Below are 17,489 nucleotides of genomic sequence, written 5' to 3'. Positions count from 1 at the left end.
TGACCCATTGAGTCTGACTAAGGGGACATACAGTATAGGCCAATTCGATAGTATAGAGGGTTAGTTTGTCAAAAACAACGTTATTAAATTATCATTAGGATTCATCAAACAGCACCACGTGATGGCAGGACCAAAATGATTGACTATAACGACTAGAACAGGCATAGTAGCTTTCTCAACTTCACTGGGTTACCAAATCATCAGACCACCTGTCATTAATATTCCTCCCACGTGCCAGTTAGGCTACTCTCATGATAATCCAGTATTTTCTCGCTAAAAAATACATAATTGTAGCTACTTTTATGACTAACAGAAAGAATCCCTACACCACTCAAAATGCCATAACAAATTGCAACCGTTTTTTATGAAATAAAACACACTTTTGATAAGAATCGAAATAATCTATTTGTAAAGACCAACAGACTAGCCAACTGTAGGCTACATGACAGATGTATCATTGCCTTGTTTTTGCACTCGCTGGAGCTGTTCTCGTGACAGCAGACTGATGGCCGGTCACGATGATCGTCACAGGTTGGGCTGAGTTAACGAGACGGCTCGCGCGTCATAAGATAACCGCACACTTTCCGGTTTGCATAGGGCAGTACAGACCTATACCGCTGCGTTGACATGAATTTGGGAGAATGTCCCAAGACCTATGCTGTAAAATTCGTCAGATATACGTTGAATAAAGTCATTTATTTGATTATGCAATTTGTGCGTAAAGGCAGCATTTCAACAGGAATGCAGGAATTTCACATTCCTGTTGAAATGCTGCCTTTAAGGAAAAGGCTATAGGCCTACACAAATATGTATTTATTAGCCTATCGAAATCTGTTTTCTTTTGATGTTTTACCTAAATTGTTATTGACTTTTGTTTAAAAATGGTTAGGATTGAACAACACAAAACACATTCGAAAATATTATCTCCATCAATAAAAAACTCGGTAATAAGGCAATATTAAAATTAAAAGGCTCTGTTTGATCAAGATGTACAGGAACTGTCATGATTCAAAATAGGCTTTAAGTAGAATATGCGAATATTTTTGATAAAATAATATTCGGTATTTTAATTATTACAATAACTCGTGAAATAGCTTGGGTCTCTATTTCAATGAATTTCGATGCTTCATACAAATCCAGACCTGGCTATAGGCCTTTTAGCCAGACAAATCCGAATTTGTTGACGTCTGGAGTCTTCTGAAAACTACAGCCTCCACCAAATTGGACTAGGATTTGACCCCATGCGTATAGCTTCTACCCTTTCAGACCTCCAAGTCTTCTTCCACTTCTTGGATACTGGTCAATTATTATTTATGTTGTTGTTTAGGTGACGAGAGAACACGAGACATGTTTTAGGTGTTTTAAATGTAAGAGACAGGACAGAGCAGAGGGGATGGGGACTGAGACGGTCCACATGAGGCTCGCGACCTAATGAAGGATGAGATGCGTCTTGTTATCAACATCACATGTTTGCGCGAGCATGCAGCCCTGTATTAAATTATGGAACTCGGGGCACGCGGGGGAAGAAAGGGAGAATACATGTGTGCGTGAAGGAGCAGTTCTGTTTTTGGTGGGGTCTGCGTGAGGTGCAGCTTTTTATTAAAGTCGAAATGGGAGCTTTACATTATGTGTGTGTTCTGGCTTGCACTGTTTTCGTTTCTCAAGCAAATGGACTCAAAAGTAAGTACATTTTTGTTAGCTTTTTGGGTTTTAGCTGTGCCCATCAATCAGCTTTGCGGTATAGGATGCTTGGATGCAGATGAAGTATCCGGTTTTGGCAAATGATCAACTGAAATGATATAGGGATACTTGTTACATTGTTAATTGATAATTGCTATGCGGTTTGTTTTCTATTTGTCATTTTCAGCCTATAAAGGTTTATTACTGCACTCTGTCAAGTCTTTCAAATAACTATAGGTCGAAATCATTTACATTTATATACCTTTTTTCAGTTTACCCTGTGGTTTTCTAAATACTATTTACAAGGAAAAGGCAACGCTCCTTTAATTGTTTTCTTCTGACCTTGCTCATCTCATAAGAATTTCAGAGAAGCGCGAGCTGTTATTGCGTTGCCAACGTCCGTGCGCTTGTCCTGTCAGTCACAGTCCCATGAGCCCAATTACACCATTTGCGCGCATGCACTTTGAGATCTGTATTTTCCAAAGGTTACTTTTATTCAGTATACAACACGACTTTAAACAAAATATTTTCCACTGGTCAGTCAGGAAATATACTTTTTAAACGAATTAACAAGATAAACTTACATTAGGGCTCACATTAGATAGATTTTTCAAAGTTTTTAAAAGCACAATTTTAACCATAAATCTATAGGCCTAAGTCTCAAAACAAAATTGTACTCTCTCTCCCTTCCTCTTTCTTTCAGCTTACCGGGACATGTTCCCTCACAAGCATTCATTATCGATGAAGTTCCCGCCGATCCCTGGTTGGAGCCCAGACAGCAACCCGTGGGATGACTATATCTACCCACCCTTTGGTCCCAAGGAACTAACGCGGAGAAAAGGTGAGCACCTTGTCAAATTATGTAAATAAAGTTTATAACGTTCCCACTTTAAAACATTACAACATTTATCAACTAATTTCACCTCCGGATCCAGGTAAGCCCGTCAAAGTGCGCCTGACCAGCGACAGTCCAGCAATCAAAGGTTCTATGGTGTCATTCACTGCCAAGCTGGAGTACCCGCCATGTCAGAAGGAGGACACCAACGGGGAGCTGGTGTGGGATGAGCACTGTCCAGATGGTATGGAGTTGGAGGCCTCAGGTCCTTCCCACAAACCACTCTACACACGCACTGTCACAACACAAGCACCTAGCACAAACAAACCTACACACTCCCACTCAGAGACACCCAGACATGCACACACACATGCACCTTGGTGGACTTACCATGAGGAGGAATAGGCAATTACCTCGGGCCTCTCATCATCAAGTGGCCTCATTCCTGTGCATTGTTTCACGTGATATGATTGCAAACATGACTGTCACTGAAATTAAGTTGCAGCAATGAGAAGAAACAGAAAGATGTCATTTTTTTAACAGAAAAATGACCTACATTCTTTAGTAAAAGGACAGGTCTGCTGATAATAAGGTGCTGCTGATAATATTGCCGTAGTCCTCCAGGCAGAGGACATGTCCCACTGGGCACACTGGTTGAATCAACGTTGTTTCCAGATAATATAAATTAAATTACGTTGAACCAAGGTAGAATAGATGTTGAATTTAGAATAGACGTTCTCCTATGAGATAGTTTCAGCTACATGCGAATTGATGAAAAGTTGGAAGATATACAGTGCACTGTTCGGATCCTGCAATTATTTTGGATGAATGTGCAAAGGTAACCTATTTTTTGAAGTGATTTGTTTGAAAATCAGATGAAAGCTGGTTGTGTTCATGGCACATTAAAAGGTGATACATTTTTACAGTTAAATTAAATGTCTTCATGACAAAACCCATTCTCAAAATGTGTTCCTCAGTGTCCTCAGTCTGGCCTCTGCCTGGGGCCTCCACATTGTATTGTATTGTATTTATTAAGGATCTCCATTAGCTGCTGCCTAGGCAGCAGATACTCTTCCTGGGGTCCAGCAACATTATGGCAGTTATATACAATAAAAATATGACATTACATTTTATAAAACCTTTCACAACACATAGTGTGTTCTCTCAGGCCACTACTCTACTACCACATATCTACAATACAAAATCCACGTCTACCTATGTGTAGAGTGTGTGAGTTATCATGTGTACAGTTGAGGTCGGAAGTTTACATACACCTTAGCCAAATATATTTAAACTCCGTTTTTCACAATTCCTGACATTTAATCAGAGTAAAAATTCCCTGTCTTAGGTCAGTTAGGATCACCAGTTTATTTTAAGAATGTGAAATGTCAGAATAATAGTTGAGATAATTATTTATTTCAGCTTTTATTTCTTTCAACACATTCCCAGTGGATCAGAAGTTTACATACACTCAATTGGTATTTGGTAGCATTGCCTTTAAATTGTTTAACTTGGGTCAAATGTTTCGGGTAGCCTTCTACAAGCTTGCCACAATAAATTGGGTGAATTTTGGCCCATTCCTCCTGACAGAGCTGGTGTAACGGAGTCAGGTTTGTAGGCCACCTTGCTCGCACACATTTTTTCAGTTCTGTCCACAAATTTTCTATAGGATTGAGGTCAAGGTTTTGTGAAGGCCACTCCAATGCCTTGACTTTGTTGTCCTTAAGCCACTTTGCCACAACTTTGGAAGTAAGCTTGGGGTCTCTGCCCATTTTGAAGACCCATTTGCGACCAAGCTTTAACTTCCTGACTGATGTCTTGAGATGTTGCTTCAATATATCCACGTAATTTTCCTCCCTCATGATGCCATCTATTTTCTGAAGCGCACCAGTCCCTCCTGCAGCAAAGCACCCCCACAACATGATGCTGCCCCCCGTGCTTCAGTCGGGATGATGTACTTCAGCTAGCAAGCCTCCCCCTTTTTCCTCCAAACATAATGATGGCCAAACGGTTCTATTTTTGTTTCATCAGACCAGAGGATATCTCTCCAAAAAGTATGATCTTTGTCCCCATGTGCAGTTGCAAACCGTAGTCTGGCTTTTTTATGGCGGTTTTGGAGCTGTGGCTTCTTCCCTGCTGAGCAGCCTTTCAGGTTATGTCGATACAGGACTCGTTTTACTGTGGATATCAATACTTTTGTTCCTGTTTTCTCCAGCATCTTCACAAGGTCCTTTGCTGTTGTTCTGGGATTGATTTGCACTTTTCGCACCAAAGTACGTTCATCTCTAGGAGACAGAACGAGTCTCCTTCCTCAGCGGTATGATGGCTGCGTGGTCCCATGGTGTTTATACTTGCGTATTATTGTTTGTACAGATGAATGTGGTACCTTCAGGCGTTTGAAATTGCACCCAAGGATGAACCAGACTTGTGGAGGTCTACGCTTTTTTTTCTGAGGTCTTGGCTGATTTCTTTTGATGTTCCCATGATGTCAAGCAAAGAGGCACTGGGTTTGAAGGTAGGCCTTGAAATACATCCACAGGTGCACCTCCAATTGACTCAAATGATGTCAATTTGCCTACCAAAAGCTTCTAAAGCCATGACATCATTTTCTGGAATATTCCAAGCTGTTTAAAGGCACAGTCAACTTAGTGCATGTAAACTTGTGACCCACTGGAATTGTGATACAGTGAATTATAAATTAAATAATCTGTCTGTAAACAATTGTTGGAAAAATTACTTGTGTTATACACAAAGTAGATGTCCTAACCGACTTCCCAAAACTATAGTTTGTTAACAAGAAATTTGTGGAGTGGTTGAAAAACAAGTTTAAATGACTCCAACCTTAGTGTATGTAAACTTCCAACTTCAACTGTGTGTGTGTGTCTGTGCCTGTGTGTCTCTTCACAGTACTCTGTTCCACAAGGTGTATTTTTATCTGTTTTTAAATTGTGATTCTACTGCTTGCATCAGTTACTTGATGTGGAATAGAGTTCCATGTAGCCATGGCTCTATGTAGTACTGTGCGCCTCCCATAGTCACTTGGGGATTGTGAAATCACTAAGTACGCCCCTGCACATAAAAAAAACACACACACAACAGCTGATTACAAGATCATTATACAATCAGCAATTAAGCATTCATAAAAACTGAATAACTCAACATTGAGACATGAAATAGGCTTGGGTGTACTACATTCTGTGAATTGACTGTAATTCTCCCCTCCACTGCCCTATTCAAGCTAACAGTCAGCTTAAGTCTGGCTATGTATTTAACTGGACCTCCTGGCTAGATGACTACGGCTTTGGAAAGTGTACTGACCTGAAGAGATGTAACGTCTTCCCAGATGGGAAACCCTTCCCTCAGAGCAACGACTGGAGACACAAGGGCTATGTCTACGTATGGCACTCCATGGGTAAGAGTCTCACTCAAACACAGTCAATTACCCATAGACATGCACACAGTCATAAACACACATATACATGCACCATGTCCCTCTCCCTGTCCTCCCGGAGGACCTGAGCCCTAGGACCATGCTTCAGGACTACCTGGCCTGATGACTCCTTGCTGTCCCCAGTCCACCTGGTTGTGCTGCTGCTCCAGTTTCAACTGTTCTGCCTGCGGCTATGGAACCCTGACCTGTTCACCGGACGTGCTACCTTGTCCCAGACCTGCTGTTTTCAACTCTCTCTCTACCGCACCTGCTGTCTCGACCTGAATGCTCAGCTATGAAAAGCCAACTGACATTTACTCCTGAGGTGCTGACCTGTTTCACCCTCTACAACCACTGTGATTATTATTATTTGACCCTGCAGGTCATCTATGGACGTTTGCACATCTTGGCCATGTTCTGTTATAACCTCCACCTGGCACAGCCAGAAGAGGACTGGCCACCCCTCAGAGCCTGCTTCCTCTTTAGGTTTCTTTCTAGGTTCCTGCCTTTCTAGGGAGTTTTTCCTAGCCACCGTGCTTCAATCTGCATTGCTTGCTGTTTGGGGTTTTAGGCTGGGTTTCTGTATAAGCACTTTGTGACATCGGCTGATGTAAAAAAAGCTTTATAAATACAATTTATTGAATTTGATTGATTAGATGAGCTCTATTAAAGGTAAGGAGGCAGGTGCTTAGAGATGGAGATCTGCTATTATTCAAACTCTTTCTGCACTCTGATTCCTCCCTCCATCTCTTGTTCCCCCTCCCTCCCTCATCTCTCCTTCCCTCCTTCCTCTCTACTTCCCTCCTCCCTCCATCCTTCCCTCTATCTCAACTCCCTCCCTCCCTCCCATCATCTCTCCTTCCTTCCTCCCTGCCTCCCTCTATCCCTCCTTCCTTCCTTCCTCCTTCCCTCCTCCCTCCATCCTTCCCTCTATCTCAACTCCCTCCCTCCCTCCCATCATCTCTCCTTCCTTCCTCCCTGCCTCCCTCTATCCCTCCTTCCTTCCTTCCTCCTTCCCTCCCTCTATCCCTCCTTCCTTCCTCCTTCCCTACCTCTATCCCTCCTTCCTTCCTCCTTCCCTCCCTCTCTCTCTCCTTCCTTCCATCTATCTCTCCTTCCTTTCTTCCTCCTTCCTCTCTCTCTCTCTCTCTCTTTCTTTCTTTCTTTCTTTCTTTCTCCCTCCCTCCCTCCCTCCCTCCCTCCCTCCCTCCCTCCCTCCCTCCCTCCCTCCCTCCCTCCATCCTCCCTCCCTCTATCTCTCCTTCCTTCTTCCTTCCCTCCCTCTTTCTCTCCTCCCTTCCTCCTTCCCTCCTTCCATCCCTCCTTCCATCCTCCCTCCCTCCATCTCTCCCTCCCTCTCTCTCCCTCCCCCAGGTCAGTACTCTGAGACGTGTGATGGCTCCTCTTCCACCCTAACAGTGAACACCAGTGACATAATTTTGGGGGCGGAGCTGATGGAGGTCATGGTGTACAGGAAACGCGAGCGCAGGAAGTACAGCCCCCTGGCCACCGACAAGGCAGTCTTCTTTGTCACAGGTGAGTTCGCTGTATACACTACGTCTACTCTCCATGCATCACGTATCTCAATCAGCAACCTTTCTTCCTCCCATCTACTATCCTTCCTTCCCCTTGTACATCTTATAGGACACCAAGCCCTTCCCCTTGTACATCTTATAGGACACCAAGCCCTTCCCCTTGTACATCTTATAGGACACCAAGCCCTTCCCCTTGTACATCTTATAGCACACCAAGCCCTTCCCCTTGTACATCTTATAGGACACCAAGCCCTTCCCCTTGTACATCTTATAGGACACCAAGCCCTTCCCCTTGTACATCTTATAGGACACCAAGCCCTTCCCCTTGTACATCTTATAGGACACCAAGCCCTTCCCCTTGTACATCTTATAGGACACCAAGCCCTTCCCCTTGTACATCTTATAGGACACCAAGCCCTTCCCCTTGTACATCTTATAGCACACCAAGCCCTTCCCCTTGTACATCTTATAGGACACCAAGCCCTTCCCCTTGTACATCTTATAGGACACCAAGCCCTTCCCCTTGTACATCTTATAGGACACCAAGCCCTTCCCCTTGTACATCTTATAGGACACCAAGCCCTTCCCCTTGTACATCTTATAGGACACCAAGCCCTTCCCCTTGTACATCTTATAGGACACCAAGCCCTTCCCCTTGTACATATTATAGGACACCAAGCCCTTCCCCTTGTACATCTTATAGGACACCAAGCCCTTCCCCTTGTACATCTTATAGGACACCAAGCCCTTCCCCTTGTACATCTTATAGGACACCAAGCCCTTCCCCTTGTACATCTTATAGGTCACCAAGCCCCTCCCCTTGTACATATTATAGGTCACCAAGCCCCTCCCCTTGTACATATTATAGGACATCAAGCCCCTCCCCTTGTACATCTTATAGGACACCAATCCCCTCCCCTTGTACATATTATAGGACACCAAGCCCCTCCCCTTGTACATCTTATAGGTCACCAAGCCCTTCCACTTGTACATATTATAGGACATCAAGCCCTTCCCCTTGTACATCTTATAGGACACCAAGCCCCTCCCCTTGTACATATTATAGGACACCAAGCCCCTCCCCTTGTACATCTTATAGGTCACCAAGCCCCTCCCCTTGTACAACTTATAGGTCACCAAGCCCCTCCCCTTGTACATCTTATAGGACACCAAGCCCCTCCCCTTGTACATCTTATAGGACACCAAGCCCCTCCCCTTGTACATCTTATAGGACACCAAGCCCCTCCCCTTGTACATCTTATAGGACACCAAGCCCCTCCCCTTGTACATCTTATAGGACACCAAGCCCCTCCCCTTGTACATATTATAGGACACCAAGCCCCTCCCCTTGTACATCGTATAGGACACCAAGTCCCTCCCCTTGTACATCGTATAGGACACCAAGCCCTTCCCCTTGTACAACTTATAGGTCACCAAGCCCCTCCCCTTGTACATCTTATAGGACACCAAGTCCCTCCCCTTGTACATCTTATAGGGAACCAAGCCCCTCCCCTTGTACATCTTATAGGTCACCAAGCCCTTCCCCTTGTACATCTTATAGGTCACCAAGCCCTTAGTCGGGTGCAGCTTTAGCACTTTGCTTTCACTTATTCAATCAACTCTGACTAGCCATAGGGAGTCAGGGATTTTGCTGATTGGAACGCAGGCATAGTCTCTCTTACACATCATCCAAACGCAAATGCATATGACTTGTGTTCTACAGTGATGTAAATGTCGCTGTACATTGATGTCTAGAAAATGAGGCTATAAGAATTTTGGACTTGTGTAAACCCCACAGCTAATCTCAAGTGTGTGGGTTTACTGCAGTGACATCTAAGTAGGTTACTTGGCTGTTTACTCTGTGTGCTGCACTCACCCCCCACTATGGGTGTGTTCGTAAATTCAGAGTGTTGTCAGATTATCTGTTGGTAAATTAAGAGTGTTTCGCTCATAGGGCGCTCTGGCCGATGAGTAGGGTTGATCCGTGCGTTCTGACCTCACGACGGAAGTCAAGCACCCAAGATAACTGGCTAAAGTTAGTTTGCTAGCTAGCTACTTCTGGTCACAAATGAGAGATCACCTCACCCTGACCATTTTAACCTCTCTAGCAGAGCTGGTTAGGCAGTTTTCATGTTATCCAGAGTGTTGGTGACTAACTGTGCTGCTGGCAACGATTTCATTATTATTTTTTTTGCTGACATTCACTGACACCGGTCATATTCCATTGCTCGTTTGTAAATTCATCAGTTATTCTGCACTCTGGTACACTCAGACGTGAGTGCTCTGAAATCAGAGTAGATAACCAGAGAGAATTTACAAACACACCCTATGTGTTCCGGGACCTCCCGATTTACAAATGAAGCACTGGATACAGATAGATGAACGGACGTGTCATGTCTGAGGGTTTCTCGTTAACCTTTACCCATCCACAGACAAGATCCCAGTGGCTGTGAATATTTCCCAGAAGGCATCAGCCAACCTGTCGGACAGCGTATTTGTGCGTGGCGAGGAAGTTGTGTTCAGTGTGTCCGTTCACGACCCTAGTGACTACCTGAAGACCGCAGACGCCGTCGACTACATCTGGGACTTCAAGGACGGCAACCAGCTGGTCACCCATAGCAACGTGGCCACTCACTCCTACAGTGCGGTAGGAGATGTCAACGTGAAGCTGAGGGTGGAGGCCACGTTCAAGATCCCATGTCCTCCGCCCACGCAAACTACAGGTACGCACACTTGAGTCACACACTTCACTTCAGTGGATATTGCAGGTACACAAACCTAGAAGTACATAGTACACATTGACGAGCTCCATCCTTCACGATACTACTGGCCCTCCAGCCTGGAATAAGGTATGCACCATTGGGGGAATGTTGTTTTAGCTGATTGCGCTGCAGCCCCATGTCCGTCTTTGAAGCGTTATGTCATCTCTCTTTTTCTCTCCTTCAGCGGCCCACACACCTCCCCCTGGCACTCACGCCAGCACTCGCAAAATGGAGACAACCCATGGTTTTGGTAAGAATGACCTCTGTAATGTGAGTTGAATAGAAGTGTCTGCCAGAGTGTATGAGGAAGTGTTTTCTCTTATGAGTTTAGTTCTATTCAGCTGACATAAACTGTCCAAATTCCACTGTCTCGTTTCCAGTGCCAGTAACCACTGCCAGACCCGCCTCCAACACACCTGTTCCTATGACTACAGGCTTCCCGACAACAGAGCCCCTCCCCCCGACGGTTGCTGACGTGACCTTGGCGCTGTTCAACCCAATACAACTTTTTGCACAGTTCTTGCTAGCTGGCCCGACCCCCATGTCCCTGCCCACTGGCCCTACCCCAATGTCTCTGCCGGCTGGCCCCACCCCCATGGCCCAGCTCCGCTACGCACATCTGGCAGGCAATGATTGTTTCCGCTACTTCTACGGAACCTTCCAGACCAACATCACCATTATTGGTGGGTGGATGAGAATATGGTGTGTCTCAAATGTCATCATATTCCATTTATAGTGCACTACTTTGGGGCCCATAAGGCTCCCATATGTCTCTGGTCAAAGTAGTGCACTATATAGGGAATAGGGTGGGATTTCGGCCATAAACACTCTCATAGGGGCAAATACTAAGTTCCACTGGCCAATGTCTACACAAATATTCACTTAATCATGCATTGATGCCAATGGGAGTGGAAGTTAGTATTTGTCCCATTGTGAAAAGTCTTCAATCCAAGCATGTTTTAATCTCTCCATCCATGCCTAACCCAATCACAGAACCCAAGCACTTCATCAACAGCCAGCCAGCCAATCGGATCCTGGACGTGTTTGCTGACAAGGTCACCAACACTGACATAAGCTTCCTGGTCAAGTGCCTGGGCAGGTGAGTGGAACACAATTGGATGTGGCTAAGGCAACCCTCAGACATGTTTTTGGACTAGTAAAAAATATAATTTGTAATGAATATTAACCCACAAACCACTGCATAGTTGCCCCATCCACCTACCATAACCACCCTCCTCTCTCCTCCTCTCCCCCTTCCCCAGCACTCCCACCTCAGCCTGCACCATCGTCTCGGACCCCTCTTGCCAGCAGGTGAGAAACATCGTGTGTGATGACGTGCCCCCATCGTCGGAGTGCGAGGTGCGCCTGCGGAGGACCTTCCTGGAGCCAGGGACCTACTGTGTCAACATCACCCTGGAGGACGCCAGCAGTCTGGCCCTCACCATCACCACCACCATCACCATAAGCAACACTGACCCTGACACACCTGGTAGGTCACAGGGCTAGACCCTGGGGTCTTATTCAGGTTGAGTCCCAAATGGCACCCTACAGTGCATTCAGAAAGTATTCAGACCTCTTGACTTTTTCCCAATTTTCTTACATTACAGCCGTATTTTAAAATGGATTAAATAGTTTTTCCCCCTCATCAATCTACACACAATACCCCATAATGACATCACAATACCCCATAATGACATCACAATACCCCATAATGACAAAGCAAAAACCTGTTTTTAGAATTTTCTTTAACATTTTTTTTTTAATTATAAAAAATAAAAAGCTGAAATGACACATTTACATAAGTATTCAGACCCTTTACTCGGTACTTTGTTGAAGCACCTTTGGCAGCAAATACAGCCTTGAGTCTTCTTGGGTATGATGCTACAATCTTGGCACACCTGCTCTGTTAGGTTGGATGGGGAGCGTCGCTGCACAGTTATTTTCAGGTCTCTCCAGAGTTGTTCTATCGGGTTTAAGTCCAGGCTCTGGCTGGGCCAGTCAAGGACATTCAGAGACTCCCGAAGCCACTCCTGCGTTGTCTTGACTGTGTGCTTAGGGTCGTTGTCCTCTTGGAAGGTGAACCTTCTCCTCAGTCTGAGGGGCTGAGTGCTCTGGAGCAGGTTTTCATCAAGGATCTCTGTACTTTTATTCATTCATCTTTCCCTTGATCCTGACTAGTCTACCAGTCCCTGCTGCTGAAAAATATCCCCACGGCATGATGCTGCCATCACCATGCTTCACCGTAGTGATGGTGCCAGGTTTCCTCCAGACATGACGCTTGGCATTCAGGCCAAAGAGTTAATTCTTGGTTTCATCAGACCAGAGAGTCTTGTTTCTCATGGTCTGAGATTCCTATAGGTGTCTTTTGGCAAAGAGCAGGCTGTCATGTGTTTTTACTGAGGAGTGGCTTCTGTCTGCCCACTCTACCATAAATGCCTGATTGGTTGAGTGCTGCAGAGATGGTTGTCCTTCTGGAGGAACTCTGGAGCTCTGTCAGAGTGACCATCGGGGTCTTGGTCACCTCCCTGACCAAGACCCTTCTCCCCCGATTGCTTAGTTTGGCTGGGCGGCCAGCTCCAGGAAGAGTCTTGGTGGTTCCAAACTTCCATTTAAAAAAGATGGAGGCCAATGTGTTCTTGGGGACCTTCAACGCTGCAGAACATTTTTGGTACCCTTCCCCAGATCTGTGCCTCAACACAATCCTGTCTCGGAGCTCTACGGACAGTTCCTTCGATCTCATGGCTTGGATTTTGCTCTGAAATGCACTGTCAACTGTGGGACCTTCAATAGACAGGTGTGTGCATTTCCAAGTCATGTCCAATCAATTGAATTTACCACAGGTAAATCAAGTTGTTGAAACATCTCAATGATGATCAATGGAAGCAGGATGCACCTGAGCTCAATTTCGAGTCTCATAGCAAAAGGTCTGAATACTTATGTAAATAAGGTATTTCTGTTTTTTAATTTGAATACATTTGCAAAACATTTTAAAACCTGTTCACTTTTTCATTATGAGGCATTGTGTGGAGATTGATGAGGATTTTTGTTTTATACAATCCATTTTAGAATAAGGCTCTAACAACAATATTTGGAAAATATGAAGTGGTCTGAATACTTTCCTTGTGCACTGTATATAGTGAATAGTTTGTCGTATGGATGGGCCCTGGTCAATGTAGATCACTATATAGGGAGTAGGGTGCCATTTGGGATACAATGTTGTGAATGTGTATAAATCCACAGCCATAGATGGGATTTTCATTTTGAAGTTTGTTTCGTTTGATGGTATTGAGGCACAGTTTACACCTGATATTAAAGTGGTTTATTTATCTCCTAATCTCATCCCACCTCTCTCCACTTCTTTCCATCCCTCACCCCTTTGATTCTCGACTCCCCTCGATTCATCCCACCGCTCTTTCACTCTGTCAATTTCCCTCACATTTTTGTTTCTCCCCCCATCTGTTTGTAGAGTCTAAAGCTCCTCATGCTGCAGAGGTTGTCCTCTCCTCCAGTGCTATTCTGGTAGCCATCTTTGCCTTCACTGCCTTCATGGTCTACAAGTAAGTCAAGCCACTCAGTATTACTTGTGCACACTCAGTTTCCCTTACTCATCTCCCCCACTTCATCTCTTTCCCCTATCCCCCTATCTCTGTCCACTCCTCCTCGACTCTCCTTCTCCCTCAACCCCTCCTCCCTCACTCACTCCCCCTCCCTCACTCTCCCACCCCATCTCTCCTCCCTCACTCTCCCACCCCATCTCTCCTCCCTCACTCTCCCACCCCATCTCTCCTCCCTCACTCCCCCACCCCATCTCTCCTCCCTCACTCCCCCACCTCTCCTCCCTCACTCCCTCCCTCACCTCCCCCTCCATCTCTCGCTCCCCTCCATCTCTCGCTCCCCTCCCCCTCCATCTCTCGCTCCCCTCCCCCTCCATCTCTCGCTCCCCTCCGTCTTATCTCTCTCCTCCTCCCATCCATCTGTCTCTCCCCTCCCAGGCGCTATAAAGTCTACAAGCGGGTGAGGAGGTCCCTGGTGGAGGACGCCAGTGGCCATGTTGGTGGTCGTATGGGCCGGCTGAGGGAGGTAATATTCCCCACCAACGAGGAGAGTCGCCGCCTGCTGTCGGACAGACACCCCATGTAGACCCACCCATGGTACTAGAGCCACAGGCTGCAAATTTGGGGTGTGGAACATTTTGAAAGGTGCAGATAGAAATAACTGGATTCGCTTTCGTACCTGACAGACAAGCATATCTGTTCTACACAATACATTTCTATCTCAATGTTCTGCAACTTTATATAATCCTTAACAGGCCCCAGGATTTTTACTCAGAGGTTCTTCAGTACCAAGTTTAATTTTAGCACGTTCATAAATGCATCACAAAGATGATATCTAGACCAATAACTAAGAACTAACAACTGTTAATAAGATAGCAAGAGGAACACTTAACTTTTGATAATATGAAAATAATAGTGCCTTTTCTGTTTAGTTGACTTTGTTGTAGAAAAGTATGTTTATAGGAAGTCTACACCCTACTTGGATTTCTTCACATTTTGTGTTACAAAGTGGGATTAAAATGGATTTCATTGTAATTTGTCAACAGTCTACACAATACTATATTTTAAAGATGAATGAAAAATAAAACACTTACATACCTTGATTGGATAAGTATTCACCCCAAGTCAATACATGTTAGAATCACCTGTCGCGGTGATTACAGCTTTGCACATCTGTTGTGCAATATTTTCCCATTAAAAAAAATATATTTAAGCTCTGTCAAGGTGTTGAGGATCAGGGCTAGACAGCCATAGTTTTCAAGCAGATAAGTCATGTGTAACTTGGCAGCTCAGGAACATTCGCAGTCTTCTTGGTAAATCCGGAACATTCACAGTCTTCTTGGTAACTCCGGAACATTCACAGTCTTCTTGGTAACTCCGTAACATTCACAGTCTTCTTGGTAAATCCGTAACATTCACAGTCTTCTTGGTAACTCCGGAACATTCACAGTCTTCTTGGTAACTCCGGAACATTCACAGTCTTCTTGGTAACTCCGTAACATTCACAGTCTTCTTGGTAAATCCGTAACATTCACAGTCTTCTTGGTAAATCCGTAACATTCACAGTCTTCTTGGTAACTCCGGAACATTCACAGTCTTCTTGGTAAATCCGTAACATTCACAGTCTTCTTGGTAAATCCGTAACATTCACAGTCTTCTTGGTAACTCCGGAACATTCACAGTCTTCTTGGTAACTCCGGAACATTCACAGTCTTCTTGGTAAATCCGTACCATTCACAGTCTTCTTGGTAAATCCGTAACATTCACAGTCTTCTTGGTAACTCCGGAACATTCACAGTCTTCTTGGTAAATCCGTAACATTCACAGTCTTCTTGGTAACTCCGGAACATTCAGTCTTCTTGGTAAATCCGGAACATTCACAGTCTTCTTGGTAAATCCGGAACATTCACAGTCTTCTTGGTAAATCCGGAACATTCACAGTCTTCTTGGTAAATCCGGAACATTCACCGTCTTCTTGGTAACTCCAGTGTACATTTGGGCTTAATGTCCTGCTGAAAGGTTAGTTAATTGTCCAGTGTCTGGTAGAAAGCAGACTGAAGCAGGTTTTCCTCTAGGATTTTACCTGTGCTTAGCTCCATCCCATTTCTTTTCACGGAATTTGCCAATGTCAAGCAAACCCATTACATGATGCAGCCACCATGCTTAAAAATGAGTGATGTGTTTGCTCCAAACATAAGGCTTTGCATATAGGCAAAAAAGTGTATTTTATTGTTTTGTTGCATACAGGATGCATGTTTAAGAATATTTGTATTCTTTACACTGGTCTTACACAGTGCATTCAGAAAGTATTCAGACCCCTTGACTTTTTCCACATTGTTACGTTAGTCTTATTCTACAATGGATTAAATACATTTTTCCCCCTCAATCTACATACAATACTCCATAATGCGAGAACAGGTTTAGACTTTTTCAAATGTATTAGAAATAAAAATGAAATCTTATTTACATAAGTATTCAGACCCTTTGCTATGAGACTCAAAATTGAGCTCAGGTGCATCCTGTTTCCATTGAGATGTTCATAGATGTTGAGATGTTCATACAACTTGGAGTCCACCTGTGGTAAATTCATTTGATTGGACATCATTTGGAAAGACACCTGTCTATAGAAGGTATCACATTTGACAGTGCATGTCAAAAGAAAATAACCAAGCCATGAGGTCGAAGGAATTGTTCTTAGCGCTCCGAAACTGGATTTTGTCGAGGCACAGATCTGGGGAAGGGTACCAAAACGTTTGCAGCATTGAAGGTCCCCAAGTACACAGTCTGGAACCAAGACTCTTCCTAGAGCTGGCCGCCCGGCCAAACTGAGCAATCGAGAGAAGGGCCTTGGTCAGGGAAGTGACCAAGAACCCGATGGTCACTGACAGAGCTTCAGAGTTTCTCTGTGGATAACCATTTCTGTAGCACTCCACCAATCACGCCTTTATGGTAGTGGCCAGATGGAAGCCACTCAGTAAAACACATAACAGCCTGCTTGGAGTTTGCCAAAAGGCACCTAAAAGACTCTTGACCATGAGAAAAAAATATTATCTTGTCTGATGAAACCAAGATTGAACTCTTTGGCCTGAATGCCAAGCGTCACATCTGGAGGAAACCTGGCACCATCCCTATGATGAATTGAGGGAAAGTACAGAGGTCCTTGATGAAAACCTTGTCCAGAGCACTCAGTACCTCAGACTAGAGCGAAGGTTCACCTTCCAACAGAACAATGACCCTAAGCACACAGCCAAGACAACACAGGAGTTGCTTCGGGACAAGTCTCAATGTCCTTGAGTGGCCCAGCCAGAGCCTGGACTTGAACCCAATCGTATATCTCTGGAGAGACCTGAAAATAGGCGTATAGCAATGCTCCCCATCCAACCTGATAGAGCTTGAGAAGATCTGCAGAGGATAATATGAGAAATACAGGTATGCCAAGCTTGTAGCGTCATACCCAAGAAGACTCGAGGCTGTAATTACTGCCAAAGGTGCTTCAACAAAGTATTGAGTAAAGGGTCTGAATACTTAGGTGAATGGGATTTAATTTTTTTATAAATTTGCTTAAATGGGTTTAAAAACTAGTTTTTTGGGTCATTATATGGTATTTGGTATAGATTGGTGAGGAAAATGATTTATTTAATACATTTTAGAATAAGGCTGTAACCTAACATGTGGAAAGTGTGACGGCATCTG

General features: G+C 44.5%; 1 protein-coding gene across 1 annotated transcript; it reads left to right on the top strand.

Annotated features, from left to right (window-relative positions):
- The first annotated feature begins 1,537 nt into the window (after window positions 1–1,537).
- Window positions 1,538–14,899, top strand: LOC135549614 (protein QNR-71-like). The gene is made up of 12 exons (XM_064979736.1): window positions 1,538–1,680; window positions 2,384–2,521; window positions 2,616–2,759; window positions 5,754–5,927; window positions 7,320–7,481; window positions 9,913–10,203; window positions 10,427–10,492; window positions 10,623–10,925; window positions 11,236–11,341; window positions 11,505–11,731; window positions 13,709–13,799; window positions 14,235–14,899. Exons 1-12 carry the CDS (start codon window positions 1,611–1,613, stop codon window positions 14,380–14,382), a joined length of 1,920 nt encoding a protein of 639 aa, XP_064835808.1. The 5' UTR covers window positions 1,538–1,610; the 3' UTR covers window positions 14,383–14,899.
- The last annotated feature ends 2,590 nt before the right edge of the window (window positions 14,900–17,489 follow it).

The sequence above is a fragment of the Oncorhynchus masou genome, chromosome 12 (genome assembly GCF_036934945.1).
Source record: "Oncorhynchus masou masou isolate Uvic2021 chromosome 12, UVic_Omas_1.1, whole genome shotgun sequence".
NCBI lineage: Eukaryota > Metazoa > Chordata > Actinopteri > Salmoniformes > Salmonidae > Oncorhynchus > Oncorhynchus masou.
The sequence above is the reverse complement of the archived record's forward strand: the minus strand, read 5'-3'. Positions and strand labels throughout refer to the sequence as shown.